Source organism: Oryzias latipes, chromosome 16 (assembly GCF_002234675.1).
Source record: "Oryzias latipes chromosome 16, ASM223467v1".
Classification (NCBI taxonomy): domain Eukaryota; kingdom Metazoa; phylum Chordata; class Actinopteri; order Beloniformes; family Adrianichthyidae; genus Oryzias; species Oryzias latipes.
This window is the reverse complement of record NC_019874.2, coordinates 16,726,490-16,746,709: the sequence shown is the minus strand read 5'-3', so window position 1 is coordinate 16,746,709 and position 20,220 is coordinate 16,726,490. Positions and strand designations below refer to the sequence as shown.

General features: G+C 40.0%; 1 protein-coding gene across 4 annotated transcripts in view; it reads right to left on the bottom strand.

Annotated features, from left to right (window-relative positions):
* Positions 1-2,157: 2,157 nt before the first annotated feature.
* The window catches only part of nbeal2 (neurobeachin like 2), a 36,578-nt gene continuing 18,515 nt past the window's right edge, over positions 2,158-20,220 (bottom strand). For 3 of the 4 annotated variants that reach the window (XM_011485200.3, XM_011485201.3, XM_020710152.2), the window contains 32 exons: positions 20,009-20,164; positions 19,754-19,913; positions 18,013-18,101; positions 17,201-17,908; positions 16,940-17,124; positions 16,670-16,826; positions 15,304-15,447; positions 13,976-14,299; positions 13,238-13,387; positions 12,946-13,103; positions 12,736-12,860; positions 12,524-12,641; positions 12,287-12,444; positions 12,065-12,198; positions 10,533-10,640; positions 10,345-10,440; positions 10,109-10,233; positions 9,887-10,027; positions 9,681-9,811; positions 9,502-9,611; positions 9,294-9,411; positions 8,302-8,399; positions 8,099-8,212; positions 7,922-8,008; positions 7,731-7,840; positions 7,307-7,479; positions 7,129-7,223; positions 6,935-7,051; positions 5,342-5,503; positions 5,109-5,257; positions 4,893-5,028; positions 2,158-4,765 (listed from right to left, as the gene is read on the bottom strand). In XM_011485200.3, coding sequence (XP_011483502.1) covers positions 4,658-4,765; positions 4,893-5,028; positions 5,109-5,257; positions 5,342-5,503; positions 6,935-7,051; positions 7,129-7,223; positions 7,307-7,479; positions 7,731-7,840; positions 7,922-8,008; positions 8,099-8,212; positions 8,302-8,399; positions 9,294-9,411; positions 9,502-9,611; positions 9,681-9,811; positions 9,887-10,027; positions 10,109-10,233; positions 10,345-10,440; positions 10,533-10,640; positions 12,065-12,198; positions 12,287-12,444; positions 12,524-12,641; positions 12,736-12,860; positions 12,946-13,103; positions 13,238-13,387; positions 13,976-14,299; positions 15,304-15,447; positions 16,670-16,826; positions 16,940-17,124; positions 17,201-17,908; positions 18,013-18,101; positions 19,754-19,913; positions 20,009-20,164 — 4,944 coding nt within the window. In that variant the 3' untranslated portion in view covers positions 2,158-4,657. The remainder of the gene's footprint in view (positions 4,766-4,892; positions 5,029-5,108; positions 5,258-5,341; positions 5,504-6,934; positions 7,052-7,128; positions 7,224-7,306; positions 7,480-7,730; positions 7,841-7,921; positions 8,009-8,098; positions 8,213-8,301; positions 8,400-9,293; positions 9,412-9,501; positions 9,612-9,680; positions 9,812-9,886; positions 10,028-10,108; positions 10,234-10,344; positions 10,441-10,532; positions 10,641-12,064; positions 12,199-12,286; positions 12,445-12,523; positions 12,642-12,735; positions 12,861-12,945; positions 13,104-13,237; positions 13,388-13,975; positions 14,300-15,303; positions 15,448-16,669; positions 16,827-16,939; positions 17,125-17,200; positions 17,909-18,012; positions 18,102-19,753; positions 19,914-20,008; positions 20,165-20,220) is intronic. The other variant, XM_020710151.2, reaches the window with a different exon arrangement.

The following is a 20,220-nucleotide window of genomic DNA, read 5'->3' as shown; positions in this document are numbered from 1 at the left end:
TGATCTCAGCATCTCAAAAGATTAGAAACCATCGTAGGGTAAATTACACACCTTGTAAATTTTGGTCAGAGCATTAGCTTGGGGGTGGGAGACTTCAGAGGGAAACAAATGAGGAGATCTGTCTGACAATACCATTCGCACTTCAAAGCAGGATGAGGGATCAGAGGAGACAAAAAGAAAAGGAAACACTTTGAATCATGTTTGAAAGGCATTTTTTTATCTCACTTACAGAAAAAGGATACCCCAGCTCAAAACATTCACTTTTGTGGAATTATTTTAAAGTTTTGGAATTACCGTGTCGAATTGTTTTGGATTTTTATAAATTTGCAGGAGTTAGGAGTTGTTATATGATCAATTCCTAAATTGTGCAGTTTAGAAGGAAATTGTTTTATAAAACAGCAAGAAATGCACAATGACAACAGTGGAAATGAAAAAAATGGTACTAAAAGATTTTAACACTTAAACATCTCTGACTTTTTGTACTGAAACCCCTTTGAGGAATCAGGTCATGGAGACTACAATTGGACCAACAATCCTGTCCAGCACTTCTAAAACATTATAAATAAAAGCTTATAAAGAGGAATTTGTTGATCATACTAAACAAGTTCATTTATTTATTTATTTTTAACAAAAATGATTTAAAAAAAAAGATGGAGGAAAAACAAGAAAACAACATACAAAATGGGCAAATTGCCCAAACTTGCTGTTCTCTTAAAAAGAAAAAAGGTTTTCTATAAGACAGCAGATAGGTGGAGGTTTGTCCCTGCAGTTAACAATTAAAATCAACCACTGCTAAAAAAAAGAGAAAAAATAATGCTGTATCGCATTTTGCCCCTTTATGTTTGAATTTATTTCCACTTATATTAAAAAATATTGTTTGTTTTTTTCCATTTAAAGTGATGCTAATTAAGAAAACTCCCGAGTTAAATGGTACTTTGAGAATTAGCGCCATATACCATGAAGAATATACAATTACATTTGCAACTTGCCAATCATTTTTCACTTTATAAATTTCCATATAAATAAAAAACTTGGCAGCATCAGCAGGATTTGTGTTTTAAATTAAAACTCTGACTCCTATTGAATCCCAGGGCTTTATTCTTCACTTATTTAAAAAAAAACGGTCAAAACTTGATATCAATCATTATGGGAGGAAACAATTTCTTAACAAATTATAAATAAATGTCAGTTTATCTCAAATCAGCTAAAAAATGTATCTTCAAGAGAACGCTGTTATTATCATAGGACCCAGTTCCTGCGTATTCCCACATGGGTGAGGGCGATAAAACAAAAAAAGGGGAAGAAAGAAAACATGTCGTTTACAGACCAAAGAGAAAAGGACTGTAAAGGATGAAGAGCTGAGGTTGTTTAACCCTTGTACTATCCTATGACCCCACCCTTACATTGAGGTGTTATCCCTACCATGACGAAGGTGAACAAAGGTGAGGAGGATTTCATGTAATCCATGGACACCAGTAAAGATCACAAATCATTGAAGAAAAAAGGTTCAGCGCGCTGTCTAGTGGGTCTAGATGACCCAACTCCCAATGTTAAAGTGCCTAGAATAGCACACGAGTTACAACAGGTCTGTTTGAGGGTTTTTGTGGATCAAGGCAAGCGCACCTAAAACCCCAAAATTGGGGCATTTCCCGACATCCACCCCCTTGGGTTCAGGAAGGGCGCAACATGGCGAGAACAAGGTGTTAACTCCACCCTCCATTGTCAGCAGGAGCACATTCGCGCCCCCTCCCCCTCATGCCTCCACCTTCCTCATTCACTCTATGATGTTGCTATTTGAGTAGAGTTTTACCACCCACCTCACCCCCTGCTCTCCCCAGTAAATTGTGCCCTCACAGATGTGTTTACAGGCAGGCTGACAGGATGTTCGACCCTTCAGGAGATCAAAGTCTCCTCTTTAAGTGCATGGGCCTCAGCTCACTGTGACCTTTTCAACTGACACAGGGTTCACATCATGAGCTGGATCATCCACACTGGTGGCAGCAGATCCATTTCCTTCCTTGTGGTTGGAACGTCCTCCTAAAATGATCTTAGGCAAGAATTGCAAAATGTGGTTACAGTTTCCAAACCACATTAACCACATTTTAAGGAAAGATCAACTTGGAGTGCAAACTTCTGCAAAGGAGGACAAAAAAGCCCTTTTTTTCAGAAAGTCAGCTGTATTTCCAACATGGTCCTAGATCAACAGTTATTACATATTATAAGACAAGTGAATTTCACTTCAAGGCAGTGCTGGCCTAAACATAAGGCATTCAGAGGGGTCTCAAGAAGAAAAAACACACACACTGAAGAGCGAAACCTGGAGCTGAATTGTGATGGTGGATGCTGTGACTGGAGGAACAGAAACATGATGCACTCAAACAATATCTGAGCTTTCACAAAGGTCAGAGCAACACAGACACTTGTACAAATGCACAAAATGTGATCTTCTACATTTAACATACAGAGTAACGACACATCCCCTTTAAGACAACACAAATCACAATCAAATTACAGTTTATTTTGCAAAATTGTCCATTTTCGTTGACAAAAAACAGGTTATTTGCATCTAGGTTAAATATAATGTGCGTTCCATTCACCCACATTGTTCTCATCTATCATGGTATCTCTGAATTATTACTCTGTTCCAGCCACAGTAACACTCACACACAGAGACACACACACGTGGGCAGGAAATGCATTCCTATAAAGCTCAATCACATGGTAAAGAGTCATCATGTCTTCAGATCTCCTTTGCGGCACAACACCAGTACAGACAAGTTTATTCATTCAGCCAACTAATGTGTTTTCTCACTGTATCGCTCTCACAGTGGGGAAGTCAAACACATTCAAACAGATCCGCAGATACAATTACAATAACCAAAACACAGTTTTGCAGAAACATGGTTTACATGAGGCCCGAGTATAAAAAGGCACTTCTTTGATCAGAGCTTGGACATGGTGAGCTGTTAAAACATAGCAGAAGCATTTATAAAGGTCATTTTGTGTGGAAGGCAACAGCTCTTCTGTTGAGGTTAATCGCATTGCAGCTCAGCTGTGATAAAAAGGTGAATATATTTCACATACTTGACCATTAAAGCATGTGCTGCTTTAATTGTAACAGTTTCACACTGCTTAGAGCCTTACATGTAGAACTTCTGCATTTCTGCTGCAAGGATGAGCAGGCGTTACCCACTGAAACCCACTACAGCACAAGTTCAAAGATATGCACGCCCCGTCTACACACACAGACAAACGCATTCTCGCCCCCCGGGTCTCTTCACAAACATCTTTTTGTGGTCTTCCCCAGTGTTGCGACGTGGAAGCCTCGAGCGATGTCTGCAACAGTTTTTTCAAGTTTTCAGGAGTTTTAAGAAGATGCCAAAGTGGGTTAAGACATTTGACAGTGCACCGGCCACAGCCATGCGACAACAAAGGAGGCCAAGACGTGGGGCCCAGGGAGTTTGCTGTGCTCCATCTGCAGATAAGTGAGTCACTTCTCTGAAATCTGATTCAGAGTCTACTCACAGCACACCAGTTCCTGGTTGCGCTTATAAACTCTTTCGGCTGTCAGTGTCCAGGTACTGCAAAAGTGTACGCTGATTTTGATCCATCACTGTTTGCGATCACAGCACTGATATCCCATTCTCAAGTCCAGAGGTAGCTGGCGTGGCATGTCCCCGGCAAGGCGAGCCAGCAGTCAGTGCTCGGGTCAGCACCAGACAAATCGCAGCTCCCAAAAGAGTCAAACTTTGGGGTCAAATGGACTCTAGCACGGGCACACTGGTGTAATGAGAGTGGGCTCTTAAGCTGTGTTCACACCAAATGTGATACGCGCCGCAGAGGTGGCCAGTTACATTGTCAAGTCAATGGTACAGACACAATCTGACGTCCTGCGGCGCGATTTGTACAATATTTTGCCTAGGTCGCAGCGTCTCATCTACCAATCAGGGAAACTGCTTTGTGACGCTTTCAGTGAATCGATCAACGGTGGAATACATATCCAATGACAGACAGACAGAACCGCTGCGGGAGGAGTAGGCTGCTCGGACCTCCTGAACTTTGTGATATTTTTCTAATTTTCATAAAGACAATAATAAAAAAGGCCCCCTAATTTTATTTTTGGATTTATTTTCCCTTCTGGGGTTAATGCGGGACAGTGAGCCTTTTAAAGTGGGTCACAGAGACACAGAAACACCACGGTACAGAGAGAATCTTTGAATGATCTCATGAACCCAGACATGGAGACAACATTGCCGATGTTTTTGAAGAGCTCTTCATAATAAATAAACCTGATCTCTCAACAACATCCATGAATTTGCCGCACTGCAAAAGAGAGGCGGCTCACGCAAAATTTGCTGCGCAAATCGCGTTTGGAGTAAACGCAGCTTTAGAGCGACTGCAGTCCCCCTCATAATTCATAACCTCACATACCCAACAAGGCCGCTCTTTGGAATAATGCTGATAAAAAATGAACAGCACAAAATAAAACATGCATTCAAATATAAAATCACTCAACTATAGAAAGTGCGGTGTATAGTTGCTCTCTCAGAGAGACCAGTGGCTTAGGATTCAGATTTCCCAGCGAGAAAGGAGAAGATTGTGGTGAGCAAATTTGCATCCCTTAAGGCTCTTCAGAGTTCAGTCTCAGTGGCTCTCCTCAATTGCTCACGTTCTCAATGGGATTGTACTCAGTTTCACCTGACGACACCTGAGAGATTCGACGTGTGGAGCCCCACAGGCGACGGGAGAATTGTCCGGAGCGGACCTGAGACGGAGAGGAAGGGACACACATGTTCAAAGCTAAAAAATCTCAAATAAGACATTCTTCTGAAATTTTTGGCCTCATTTCTTCTCAACCACATATTCTGACGACCCCCACCCTTGTCTCTCACCTCTTCTGGCTTCCCTGCCCCCACCACAATTAACTTTCCATCCTCCAGTCCCACTAGAATGTGGCTGCATTCTTTGGTGACAGACACACTCCTCACAGGAACCCTCAAGGCCAGAGGTGTGACCAGAGCATCCAGGCTGCCAAACACAACAGCTTTAGGACGGAGGGACAAAAACTTCTGAGCTTTCTGGATTTGATTACGATGGCATTTCTCTACCTGTACAAATCTCTTATGTGGAGACTTCCCTGCATGCTTCCAAGGATGACATACTCCGACACCAAGTGGACGGCTGTTATCTGCTCCTCCATGGTGAAAGAGGACAGCAGACAGCCGTTGACTGAGTAAACATAAATGGAGTATTTGCCCTGTGGGAACAAGCACAGTGTGAATGTTGGGACAGCACAGATAAAACTGCTCATGCTTGCACTTGCAGCCTTTTGTTCACGTACCTTGGTGTGACAGTGCTCCTTCTGTGATGTTTGCACCACGATGTGGCCTTCCATGCCCACCTGGAGCTCAGAGATTTGCATGGGAACACAGCTGTCGCTGGGAGGCCGCAGTGTTCGCTGGAACTGTCCACGCCGGATCGTGTGCACGATCACGGTCCCGTCCTAACGTGCCACAAACGCTACAGTTAGGACTATCAATGCACTTTTATGGTACGAGTAAGTATCAACTGAAACATTGTTCAAAAAGAACACTGAAGGACTTCTGATCAGAATTTCATTTCCTTTTTATGGCTTTTTGTGCTTTGTATCTATTAAAATTATGCTGACAGTAGATACAAAATAGAACATAAATATCAAACTAAGAAAAATGCACACAAATGAATTAATTACAAATAGTAGAAGTTTTTTATTTTAAAGAAAAATGAAAGGACTAATACATTTAACAAAAAAATGATTTTATTAGGTAAAATAGAGAACCAATTTATTATAAGTTACATTTATCATTTATTGTTACTGGCCCAAACAAAATATTTTTTGTTATGAAAGAAGTTAGAAGAAGTAAAATGAAACTCATTAAATAAATAAATAGTTAGCAAATTACACCTAAAGGCATAAAAAAATAAAATAAAAAAGAGATTTAAATTATTGGAAATTTAAAAACAAAAAGTGAAATTAAAATGTAATTAGTAACCTCTCTAAAATAATATTTGCAACAATTTATTATTTGCAATGTCTGATTGTTGTTAACCAAAAAAAAAAAAAAAAAAGAACCTACACTTTCTACTTGCTGTTGCTTGATTTGGGTGATTTCAACTCTAATTTATTTACCCAGAACACTGGATTATAAATACCGGGTTTGTTTATTTATTCACATACTCTCATCCTACCGCTTGGGAGGTTTTTTTAGACACTTACAAATATCTTCATCACATAGCTAAAACTATAAAATTCTTCCGTTAATGTTACGTCATATTCTAGAATTCACCCACAAAGAAATATTTTTAGAAACCTGCAAAGGTTTTCATGCTCAGTTTAAATGGATTATAACATATCAAATTTACATTAAATTTGAATGAATATAGAATTTATGTTTATGACATGAACTTTACTTTAAAGCACCTCACACGTGAAAAAGATTTGTCTAATTCAGACAAAAGTTATATTTAAACTGGCCCAGCTTGGTTAAATTAAGGAATCTGAATATTTGGCAGTCAGATTAAATTAAAGTTTTGGGGTCCATTGAGAAAGAAGCTATTGTTGGTTTGTCAGACATCTGTTGTCTTTTTTTATGAATCAAATCTGTTTCTTTTAGCAGACAAACACAAGGTCCCACTTCCTAGAGAATTAAAAAGTTTAGATTTTGTGAATCCTTTTATAATAATTAAAACTAAACTATTATATGAGAAAACCTTTTGGTTTAATTTAATGTAGTTTTGTGTTTGCAAAAATTTATGTTTAGTCCTAAAAGCAAAAAAAAGATCAACTTCATTCCCCATTTGAACAAAATAATTATTACTGTTATCCATCTGGAGAAAAGAAAAATACACATTCATTCCTACCTAATGCAAAAGAGACTAAAGCAACTTCTCTGACCTTTGACCCGGAAACAGCCATGTCCAGTTCAGTGCTGATTGCCACACAGGTCACCTCCTGGTCATGTCCACTGAAGATCTGGACCGGTCGAGGAGACAGACCACAGGAGAACTCTCCCTGGTGAACAGAGAAAGAAACGTTTACAAAAAACCTCAAACTGACCCCATCAGATCCACAGTGATGTTTCTACACACCTGTTGTATCACCTGCCACACTATGCAGGAAGTGTCCCTTGATCCAGAAATGAGGTAGATGCCACAGAGATCCAGAGCCAAGCAGGTAACAATGTCTTTGTGACAAAGAAAGGTCCTCATGAAGATACAGTTCAGACAAGAAAAGGAATTCTTCTGTGAGAAGAGACAAAGAGCTCACCAATGTGCCGGCAGATCCTGCCAACTAACTTTCCTTTGGCCAGCTGGGTGACCCGGAGGCTGCAGTCCCAGTGCCCTCCGCTGAACAGCAGCCGGCCGTCATTGGACACCACCAACACCTTAGTGCTGATCTCCACTCCGGGGGAAAAAGGCCCGCTCAAGAAACGCTGAGTTCTAAAACACAACAGTGAATTTTCACAGTTTAAAAGCAGCCTGCTGGGCTTTCACTGCAGATATTTACATGCAGTGATTAAACCGTAACCAGACTGGATTCAGATATCTTGATTAACTTTGTTGTTTTTGTGAGAAGACACTGAACCAGTGACTTCAACACCTTTCAAGGATTGCTGCACAGATGTTTCACTTCAATACAAACAAGTGAAACTGATTTATGTTTTTTGCCAGCAACTAAAGGATGCACTTACTTTGGGTTGGTCATTGTTGGGTCTTTGTTGAAGGTAAAGTAGTTGGCAATGTTTTTGTCGTATGGAAGCCAGCTGTGCGTCCCTATCAAACCATTGGAACTGACACTCACCTGTAGCAACAACAGGACAATGAGACATAAACTAAGACTCATTTTGACAATGAATGGCACATTTAAAAAATAGCACAATACCAGCATATTAGATCCCTGGATAATGGAGGAGCGATGATGGGTCTTTGGTACCAGTGCTTGAACCAAAGGAATGCCATCACTGACCACCTGACACACAAACAATCAACACGTGAACCTAGTCCATTATTGATTATTTGTTGATAAAAATGATAGCTGAAAATCACTATTTAAGCACACCTCTTTAAAAGAACGGAGTTTAGCTAGGTGCTCAAAGATATTTGCGGGTAGAGTATCCAGACGGGCCAGCCGTCTGGCTGCATTCTCAGCTGTCATCCTAGAAGGATGAGGTTCCTGGACAACGGCAGAAAACACAATTTCCTAAAAGCGAAGGTCAACCGAGTGAAGAATTCTACGCAGAAGTGTTGAATTAGAATTTTTACCTTAAGAAGCTGACATGGGGTTTGTCCAAAGTTGCTGATGATGCCCTCATAGGCTTTTCGTTCAGTCTCATTAGCGATCGCATCAAGATCAACAGCTCCTGCAAGAGGGAGCAGAAAAACAAAACCATGACAGATTTGTACACAATAGTAGTCAGCAGATTTTTCTGAATGTTTTCTGAAGATAATCAATCTTGCACTTGAGTTTGTAACTTCAAAAGAATCTGTCTGATCAGAACCGGATCAGAAAACTATTTTAAACTATAAAATGAATTAACTCAGTAGGGGTGGGATTATATAAATTTGTTTCTTCCCACTTCTTTTTGAAGCAATAAACCAAGATCTGCATGTCTTTAGTTAATGTTCACTATATTTAATTAACCAAATGTCATTTAAGTGTTTCTTTGTTTTTTTATGTTTTTTTGATAAATCTGTGTGAATTCTTTATTGCTTTGGCTACAATGCTTGAAATGAATGAATGAATGAATGAATCAATCAATCAACCAACCAACCAACCAACCAGTAAGTCAATCAATTAGTGTAAATTTTAAAATGTTCCAAGACAGTACATTATTGTTACCACTCTCTAAAAGTGCTAAAAAATATATTTTTCAGTAATTGATGCAACAGTTTATAGCCTAATCTGTTTACTTATTTCCCAGGAAACTCAACCAAAAAATCTTCCTTGTACATTTGTGCTTCAACTAAAGCTCAAAAGTAAAAAAGTGAAGACTGAATAATTTCAAATGCAGTGGCTGATATTGATCACTTGCAGCATAAATTAGAGTCTTAACAATCTTGGGGTCGTGTGTGAGAGGTTCATTTTACATGACACTTAAACCATTAAATGAAGATACAGATAAATATACAGAAAAGTATTTTTGCAATCAATAAAGTAAATTTTCAGCCCCAAATCTAAATATTTTAAGCAGTTTGGGAGATCTTTTTACTACTTGTTATTTTTCCTTTATGAGCAGTCCTGATTGTGTGCTTACCTTCATACGTGCAGTAATAAAAGACATTGAGAGCATTCACTGCTTCTTCTCCTCTCTGCTTGCAACCAAAGATCAGGTCAATCCACTCGTGGAGGTGACTGGACACGTGCTCAGATTCCTACAGTTAAAAACATTGGTTGCTTTTCTTGAACTTAACCCAAAACATTTAGAGAGCAAACCTATGCTCTGGATGTTTGGGGAGACTCACCAGGGCTTTCCTGTGCTTTCTGATGAAGTCTTCCCTCGATGTCGCCCAGCGGGGCAACTCAACGTCTGTCACCGCCTCCTGAGAGATCTGTAAGCGGCCCAAGTCGAAGCCTGCAACACCAGTGATGGATTAGCTTTCACCGCTTAGGCATATTGGCTAAAGTTTGCAAATCACCCCACCATTCATGTTCTGCAGGAATTCTGGGAAATAGAAGAACTCTGGAATGAGCTCTTTGACGTCGGCTGGACTCTCCATGCGAGCCTGCCAGGCTGCAGCCACTGAGTGGAACTGTCTGTCTGCAACGTCAAACCTGAGCAAACGCAGCATGAATGAGTTAGAAATGAAACTCCAAAAGTCCACAATGCTTCACACCTTGAATTCTCACCTGCCGCTCTGCAGCTGGATATGCAGGGTGGTGAATGGTTCCATGCGGATCATGTAGTGCATGACTCCTGCTGCGTTAGAGTAGTGTGTGCCATAGTGGAATTTGTCAATGTTGCCTGTAGGATCTTCAAAGCTCTCATATCTAATTAAAGAAAGCAAAGCCTTCTTATTTACACAAGACAAAAAAAGAACTTCAAAAGTTTACACTGCACACACTGCTTACTTTTCCCTGACATTCTGTGCATGACGAGGGTTGACCACACCTATGGGCTTGGACAGGTCTCTAAAAATGGAAGGGTCGCTCAGATCCAGAGTAGGAGAAGTGTAGTCACACAGGACCCAAGGGAACTGGAGAGGAACAAAACAAATACAAACTAATCCTGATGCTGCAAGCAGCCAGCCTGCGCTGATAAAAGCACCACTAGCAATGACACACATAGACAGGGGCGGCATGCTCACCACGGGATACTGCGACAGGTCGTTGTAGGTTCGTCCAGCAATGGTGTTCAGCTGCATCAAATACTCAAAGTTGGAGATTTCTCTGTACACCCATTTCTGTTAAGGTCAGAATTTGACTGCATTAGGCCACAAACAAAAGGCTCTTTATGCAGAAAATAAGCCAGCTACATATTTACGTAAATAAACACCTGGGTGAGGCCTGAAGCCTTGAGGAGCTCTTGAGGAGAGCGAGAGCCAAAGTAAAACAGATTTGGAGGTCGCAGTCCGAGAATCCTGGAGTACACTTTGTTTCGTACCTAAAGAACAAAGAAGAGTAATGCGAAAAGTTAAGGTTTGATCTTCATCTTAATTTTAAACAAGGAGTAAAAATGTTATTGCTATTTGAAATGCTTATTTTAAGCTTCAGAAAAATGATAAATGGACATAATTATAGGTAAACGTTGCTCCCTTTTCCTGGAATTAAAGACATAGATATACTTAATGTAAATATTGAATGTCATTGAGGATTAAAGTGTTGGAATGCTGTGTTCTTCCATCATTTGGCTAGAGAACAGTTCTTCACTTCACCTCAGTTTAAGACAAGCGGCTCACACAGTTCAACAGTCTGCATCAATTATTGTATGGATTGGTGTTACAGCACATTGCGTTGATAATAGAAGGGCCAGAACGCTGATGAAGAGCAGAATTATACAAGTGCTGCATTTGAATGTACAATCAGCCTGTGGCGAATATGTAAATGTTTGTAAACTAAAAAGCATCTGTTGTTGTAGGAATTACAAAATAAGGCTCTACTCAAAGTGTTAAGCTTCTGATTTCTATTGTCAAGTGAGAAAAGGGAAAATATGTCCATTTTGAAAGGAAAAATAAACTGCTCTCCACAGCTTCTAGACATTGAAACATGTTGATGCAATACAGAGAAACACTTTCACAACTTTTATAAACTACCGTATTTTCGGACTAGAACTTGCTCCAGAGTACAAGTTGCAACTTTTATTATGCATCAATTCATAATAAAAAGAAAAACGTTATATATAAGTCGCACGTTTTGGAGAAATGGATTAACAAAATATGTAAACATGAATAGATATTTAATCTCGAAAGGTAAATTCAAAATAACTGAACAGATAACAACAATAGTGGACCGATTTAAGCACACTTCACTACTGTTAACACCTTGATGCATTTTTAGCTTCATAGAACATAGAAGGAATTTCGTTTATTAGTAAACATATGAACAATTATTCAGATAACCATGGCATAACATGCGAACAAGTCAACTAATCTAATTCATGTCACTTTAAATCATTAAATCAATTTAATTCTTGATCCTCTGTCACCAATCCCACTTTAAGGGAACAGTTAGGGTTGCTTCTTCTACATTACTGTCAGTAGTAAACTATGATACAACTACCGACAGCGCCCTCTTGTGGTTGCTGTTTATTGTTTAAAAACACATACAAGTGGCACCTGAGTATAGGTCACACCTCCGGTCAAACTATGATAAAAATCCCAACTTGGACTCCTAAATTTATGGTAGCTGCTTTCTCAAATGTATAGAAAAAGTGAAAATACAATAAAGAAAAATTAAACTAATTACAAATAAAAAATATATACATTTAACTTTAACCATTTAGTTGTAAGTTTTACATTATACACCTTTGATTAAATTCCAATAGTTACTTAAGATAGAAAACATAATTTCAGTGTGAAAATCCCTCACCTTCTTCTTGAAGTTGATAAAGTAGTGAGACTGGTCTATGAAGAACAGCTCTAGTGCGGAGCGCCGCAGGTTGTAGCGCCTCAAATGAACCTCTCTGAGCTGAGACAGAGGTCTCTTAAAATCAAACCCAATTCCTAAAGAAACACAAAGTTGCTTTTTTCACAAGAGGCTGAGCAAGAAAATGAATAATGATTATATATTACTAAAACCACTTCCTCCTACCCTCCTCTGTCTCTTCTTTCTCACTGCTGCCATCATAGAAGTACAGGTGGTGGGTGGTGACCTCCAATCGGCCTGGAACCACTGCCACAATGGTGATGAGCTCGCAATCTTCAGACAGAACCAGCTTTTCTCTCTGGCTCTCGTCTTCTCCTTCCACCCTGAGAAGGTAGAAGTGTTACACCTCGTTTTACCGTCTAGATTACTGCATATTTAAAGAAATGCTGCAGAAATTCTTACTCGTTATCCAGAAAGACGAGGTCCTCTTCTCCTAGCTGATCATCTTTCATGACACTCACTTTTGCTTCTTTTGCAACAGCGAGTGGGATGGGTTCAGAGCTGCGGGGGCTCTCAGCTCCTGCACGTGAAAAAAAACCTTTCAGTGCCTCACTTTGCTTTGCAGAAAAGCTCAAGCAAACGTAAATAACTTTTAGAAAATGTCTGTTTCATACCCATGTTGTCCCTGAGGGCACTGGCCTCACAGTGAGCGTCGTAGTTGTAGTTGGGCACGAGTTTGAGGCGCATCTTTGAGTACGTCTCAGCGTTGGACAGCTTCCATTTGACCTCTGGTTGAACTCTGACAGCAAGACACAAGGGAAGAGTTAAGGTGCAACGACTCATATTTATTACGGGTCTTTGCAGGTAAAGGTGGCGATGGGTACCTGTTGGCCCATGCACCCCTCTCATTGGTAAAATGTCTGCGGAGAGATCTCCAGTGTTGCAGTACCACCATCTGCTGGCTGGAGTTCTGCTTCTGCCAAGCAAGGTGCCTGTTGGTCTCACTCCGAAGTCGCTTGAGGTAGGGGTCTACAATCATTTCCTGTTGATGCACACATTTACAGTCAAGCACATGTTTATTGCAGAGCGTGTTGTGACACCCAAGAAACACTACCAAAATATAGGTTGCCTTCAAATACTGAGGGCGCTTTCGCATGATACTGCGTCAACATTAACCTGAAACTTGGATTTGCTTTCTGATCTGTCTTTTTCTCGTCTGAACGCTGTGCTCATGAGGTCGTCAAAGCTTGAGTTCCAAAAATTGGACATGATGTCGTGACTTCTGCCGAACGTGTCCAGCTCGTACTGCTCTTTAGTGGGCTGAATCTGCAGATACATTTAAAGAAAAACACAAAAACAAATAATAAAAAATATAACATGAAAAAAGACAGAAGGTGTGTTATATCACATCAGTTTTACCTCCTCAGAGATTAAAAATTTAGAAATGCTTCCTACATTAACAACCATCAGACTAAAACTGCTTAGTTTAGTCTCACATCTTTGCAGCCAAAGTCATGCCAGTCTAGCTAATGCATCACAGGCTTCTGTACGCAGAAGTTCTCTAAACAAACCAGATTGACGAGGAGATCTGTCACACAGAGGGATGATAAATCTGCATATATTAAACCTGTTTGGCATTCGTTTGTGAAATACCTCATCTTCAGGTTCAAGCATTACTAGATTTAAGTTTAAAAACGCAGCGAAAGTCAGCAACCTGGAGGTTAGGAATGTGATCCAAGTTTTATCAGTTCAAATGGGTCAGGCCGGGTAAAGGTGAGGTTAGGTTCTTCGTTTGTACACGTTTAAATTCAATCAGAATGTACAGTTTTAGAAAGAAGACACAAGAGTATGGACCCCTGTAACAAAAAAAAAGATAAATAACTGCTTTTTTAAATAAAATAAGCTGTGTCAGACCTGCTGCTGGTAAAAGCTCTGCCACTCCAGTGTGTGACAGTAAGCCTTCAGGTCCTGTGCAAAGGTGGTGCTGCCGTTGGTGATGGGCAGGTTTGGCAGCAGCTTCTGGAGCATAATGGGGTCAGCATGCTGGTCGAGTAGTGTGCGGACAATGGGCACCAGCTGCGAAAAGGTTTCTGACTGACTGCAGTTGGTGTCATTTATGACACCTCCTGGCCACAGGGGGGCGCCAAGTTCCCCCAGCAGGAAGCAAACCTCATCCCAGCTCAGACAGAGCACAGTTTGGAGGAGGCTGTGGAGCTTCAAACAGGCCATCTCACACACCTGAGGATGCACAAAGAAAATAATTTTACTACGTTTATGTTAGCCCTCTCATAAGATCAATTTCACGCAGTAAATGTTCAATAAATTTAATAAAATTCAGAAAAAAAACAATAAAAAACACAATACATCTATGTTATCCTTCTTTACAGTAATTCTACGGCTGTTTTTTTTTTCTTTTGTTGTTGCTTCAAATTAGTTTTTCTTCAAAAAGATTGCTAATAAAGTTGTCTTTGAAGATAGAAATATAATTGGAAAAAAAGTTATAAAATCAAAACCAACACAAGACTTAACCAGAAAGGAAAAAGTACAATTTGTGGAAAATGAAAGTAGTTATTAATCAGTTTACTTTTTTAAAATACATTTTTTAAACCTTGAAATTGATTAAAATGGTAAATTTAAAGCCATGTTAAAACTAAATAACAACAACAGTTCCAAACATGTATGTATTTTATTGTAGTCAGCTTTTAATGGATTTTATTGTTTAAAGAATTTTGGAGGGGCGTAACTAAGCAGAGCAATCACTGCAATCTGTTTTTTTTTTACTTTCTCCCCCCGAAAAACATGTTTCTTTTACATTTAGGTTTTATTCTCAACTGAAGGCTTTTTATTTCAGAGATTTTTACACCTTTTAAAGGACAGTTTGAAAGAGAGAAAAGGTTTTACAGTTGAAAGCCTAACAGTCAGGACATTTCTAAAGGCTCTCTCTCATAAGCCCACAGTCCTGCAGTAACAGCTGCCATAACTCAAAGATGAGCTGCCCTTTCATACAAAACACTCCCAAACAGGAATGAATGCCATGCCGTACCCATAGAAGGCCTGGTTTTTGAGAGCTGTCTTTATCACGTGCACTCATCAAGTCAAATAAGAACAGGGAAGCTTTTCAAAACTATCTTTTTTAAAAATCTGTCTTAAATATGTGTTGGTTGTGAAAGAATAGAACAATGACAAAGATTTCCTATCTTTGAACAATGTGCTTGGCTGATTGAGCTGTGGGTGCAGCTGACCTGCGAGTGCTGCTGCTGAATATATCCCGTGATGATACGTAGTCCAATCTGGGCCATCTCTTTCAGTTCTGTGTTTCCAGGACTACCAGGGGTGCTGTGCCAGGCCTGCAACCTGTCCAACAAGTTCACAACTCCCTCGAAGATCTGCAAAGGCAGGAGTGTCAACATTGGACTCCAACGTAAAAGTTAGACCTGTTTCCACACCTTGAAGCAACCTTTAAATGCAGATTAACCTCCACTCCAAACTTTTGTCACACAAGACAGAAACATTTGACCCAATGTTTCAAAGCGACAACACCCACAGTGTCAACCAACTGCTCCCGCTTTGAATTCAATCCATGGGCGTTCAGTTTTAAACAATTTTCACAATAAAAATCTATTTTTAGTCTAACCTCAGAAGCTTATTTAAAAATAAAATGTTTCGCTAAAACATTTTTTAAAAAAAACTATTTGACAGATTGTTAAGCTTTTTCTCATTTAAGGCAAAAGCTCTAAAAACTCAAAACTTAATTTTGAACAGTTTTTGCTTGAATTTAAACAGTTTGTCATTAAAACTGACTAAAATAAAGCTGGTTTATAAATCTGCAAATGCAAAAAATAAAGATTTGATACTTTGTGGAAATCTAGAAAACAGCTTCACAAAAGATTGGACTGATTAATAAACAGATTGCCTAAAGATTCGATGGGGATCAGGCACCTCCTTGGAACAGTCAAGTAACCAGTTAAGCCTGTTTTCAAGTCTGAGCAAAATCAGTTTGATCATCCTACTCCTAACTAAAGGTAAGTATTTTTTTAGAAAGGAAAAACGTTTGTTTTTCATTTTTATAAATCCTTTTAAAATTAGTAAAATATTAAGGGTTAACATTTTTGGGGGAAAGTAGCAAACATTTTAAGAAAAACGTTATTAGGCAATCTGCCATGTGCAGGTCTAGTTGTTAAGGATAATAACTTTATTGTCTATTTATGAACTGGTAACTGTCGTTCTTCTTGGTGTATGTTTCAGTCAGTAAGGTCAAAATGATCCTAAATGTATGTTAATAAAAGTACCCCTTCTCAAATTTGTACAGCCTTGGATAAAATAAAGGACAAAGTAACAGAGCCTCCATCTTGGTTTGATGGATTATAACAATTTCCCATTAATTTGGTGTTTTGATTTGGAGAAATCATGTTAAAATGTCACTTTTTGTGTTGTTTAGCTCAGTAATGTTGTTGTGTGTTTTTGGAACAAATGCTGCCAGGAGTGGAAAAAAGTTGACTTATCTTTGTGGCTTCACAATCATTGTTATCGTCTAGTAGTTTCATGTTTTCAACATCACAACTTTGTTGTATTTGGACTTTGTGCACATTTTGAATTAGACAGCTGTACCTTTTCACTCCAGAGAGTCCTGTCCCTTGTCCTCTCTGCAAACAGGAAGTCTTGCAGCAGTCGGAGGAGGCGGACCAGGCTGGGACAGAAAGGCAGAGACACCCCCTGGGCGTCCCTCAAATCCGATAATGATGACTCCAGCATCATTTCCAAAAGACTGGCACACAAAAAGGAACAACACACTTTGAGAGCATTGCAACATGTCACGGAAATGTTTGCAGGTAACTAGGTTAAGAGTGAAAACGGGCATTTCTTAAAATCATAACTGACCTGCGTTTGATCTCATCGGGGGGACGCACCAGCTGGCATGAAGATCCCAGTTTGGTGAGAACAGAAAAAACCTGCCCCCTCTCCCTCCATATCACATCCTCCGCCCCTTCTGCACCTCTGCTGCTCCACAGCACCGAAAAGATGATGTTGGTCAGCAGGTTGCACAGCTCTTCCTCAGGGGTCTGCTAAAATACAAAAAAAAAACACATTTAATAGCAATCATCTTCCAATCTTCAAAGAAAATCTAAGGTAAAGTAATACCTGTGGGTTGGAAGTGTTTGAGATTGTGTCTCCAGTAGGAGGCTCCGCTACATAACTGGAGTCATCTAGAACGTTGGACAAACTCGAGCTCTTCCTTGGTCTAAGAGGTGGAAATGGTTTGAAGTGCTCCAGGGGGGAAGGGGTGTTAGTTAGACTTCCTACCGGGGTCTGAGCGCCACTCCCTCCCATGCCTCCCAATTCCAAATCAAAGGGCGATGTGCCAAAAGGCGAGAGCGGCTGATAGTCCTTTCCCTCATCTTCAGGACAAGCTGAATTAATATCAACTGCGTTTGAAATAGAGGATGACTGACTCTCCTGATCCACAGAATCAAACGACTTAAAATGGACGGAGCTTTCCAAGTTTTTCAGCGGGCCTCCTCCACCACTGGGGGGAGACTGGGATAAATCCGAGAAGCCCTCAGAAATTTCCCTATGACCTTCCTCTTCCTCCTCGTCCTCAATTTCCCGCGAGTTGCGGTAGTTCAGAAAAATGGACGTGGCAGAATCCTCTATGACCACAGACTGATCTCTCCGCAGCAAAGGTCTGTAGTTAGCGTCAAAAGGAGCCGAAGTGGTGGAGTCTGCAATGTCGTTGACGTGGGCTTCGTAGGATTCCTTCACATAGAGCTTGGTCAGGATATCCTGCCAGCCGGGCTGCCTGGCGAGCTGCTTCACATAATCCTCGTTGGAGTAGATCAGATGGAAGAGCTGGAGTCATTTTACAGGAAAAAAAAACAAAGAAAAGCCTGTCACCACACAGAAAATGTGCCTTTACTTTGCAGGTGAGTTCACGGTAGGGATCTGAGGCAAACCTTGCGACAGACATCTAGTCGAACGGCGAGTTCAGCTCGATGGGACAAGCTGACCACAGCCAGAAGATCTCTGAAGTTAGGAGCTGCATCTGTAGAAAAACAACAGAAATCGTGATTTCTGGTTCTTTAATTTTTACAGAAAGACAACAAAAAACATGACATCAAGATCTATTAAATAAAGGTCAATAAATAAGAAATACTTCTCATTTTTTTGGTTTATGTTACATTAAACCACAACCTTTACACTGATTGGCCACAACAAAAAAGAAAACTATTAAAATACAACAAAAATACATGAAATCAAAACATCATTAGCTCTAATTATATTACCATCCTAGTTAAGTAAGAAATGATTAAAAAAAATATAGCATAAAATGATGGTTGAAATGCATTTGTTTAACATTTCTGCATATCTATTACTCAATGCATTGATGCATCACTTCTCCAGTGGTAGTGGAGGTCTGTTTTCAGTGACCTTTCACACACTAATAACTACAGCTAAACGTATCTGTTATCTTTGATCGGTCTTGCTCATCAGCTTGAAGGAATTTCCTTTTTGCAGAAAGGCTTCAGCTGAGGAATGCTGGTGGGTTTCCTCACATGAAGTGCTCTCGGCATCATTTTTTTTTTTTTGTGGGAATGAGGACGGTGCCTTAACTCAGCCGGTATGCTAACTTTTAGGGAGGTGGTTGATGCTCAGGACGTGGAAAGTCTTTGTTTTGCACACAGTTGCAAAGCTTTTGGGAGTTTTTTGACGGAGGATTAAATTCAGAAGAACAGGACGCTGAATATGTCACGTTACAGCCAACTGTTGCGGAGAAAATAAACTGTATGGAGCTGTTGCAATAAGCTGCTTTGAGCTGGCCAACCAAAAGATCAAGAAGAGGTCACCTGAGGTGATGAGAGCTAATGAAAAAAGCTGAGTGGACTTTCACAAATGGAAAAAGCAGCTCCGCAGAGATTTGTTAGCTTGAGGAACATCGGAGACAAGGCTAAACTTAAGTGCAGAAGGAGTTTAGTGGAGCCATGGAGCAATACATTTGGAGCTCCTCAGATACTTCAGGAGGAGAAAAGTGTTGCATCTATCAGTTTGTCTTGGGAATGAGACATGGTTCACCTCAGCTGCGTATTTGTTAGGGGAAGACCTGCTTGAGGAGTCACTTTTACCTGAACAATTTACTTTCTATGAAAGAGGAATTACTGTAGAGTTGTGGTCCATCAACGGGTCTAAAGTTAAAGGGCAATTGATTTCAAGTTTGTTACGGAATTGGAGGAATATCTTATATAATAGCCCAGTTAAGTAGCACATTAAGGCTGGGAACTGCATCTTTGGATCAGTAAATCATGTTTCAAGAGCACACTTTTCAGCACACCACTACTGACTTTTGGAAAGCCAGTGAAGATGTCTAGGGCAACAGAAAAATGGTTAAAACTGAATAAACTTAGTCAAGAAATTATTTATCTTACAGTTAGAAGAGTAGGAGAATGTCTGCCTGCCCTATGAGAATCTGAGAAAATCTGGAGATCTCTAATCAAAGTGCTAGATTTATGGATGGTATTTTCATGCTATGAATAAAAACAACAACATTAATATTGTTACTATTGGAGTAAACATAGGCCGACTCCTTTATATTTTGGTTTGAGAGACATTTTGTGAATCTAACAATTGATAAAGTCATGAAAGTCAGTGAGGCAGTCTAACATGTTTCCATTTATGTAAAAACAAAACTTTTCCTATTACCTGTAGCCAGGACCTGCTCGTACAGACAGCGCACAGTGGTCATGGTCATGGGGATGTCCTCTAGAAAGCAAATCAGGCCGAGATATCCAAAATCCCTCAGCTTAATGCGATGCTTGTTGCGTTCTGACACCTTCTCGCTTTTAAGGATTTTGTATAAAACCTGCACAAGAGCAAGGATGAGTGTTTTATTTTCATGCGAGACTTCAGAGAATGACACGATAAAATCAAGAATGTAGTTTCTAAGCAGTCTTTTACCCTAAATACCCTTTCCCTGCCCTCGTCTCCAAGGTCTGGATTGAGCAGTAGGCAGTATAGCTGCTCGATGCCCCACTCCAGCAGCACGGTCTGCACGTGCTCACGAGGAGGGCTGGTCCTCAAGAGCTCATACACGATATCCAACGCCTTCACCACCTGACATACAGAAGAGCAGCTGATATGTTATCAAGAAATTTAAAGGAGGGAGGGTA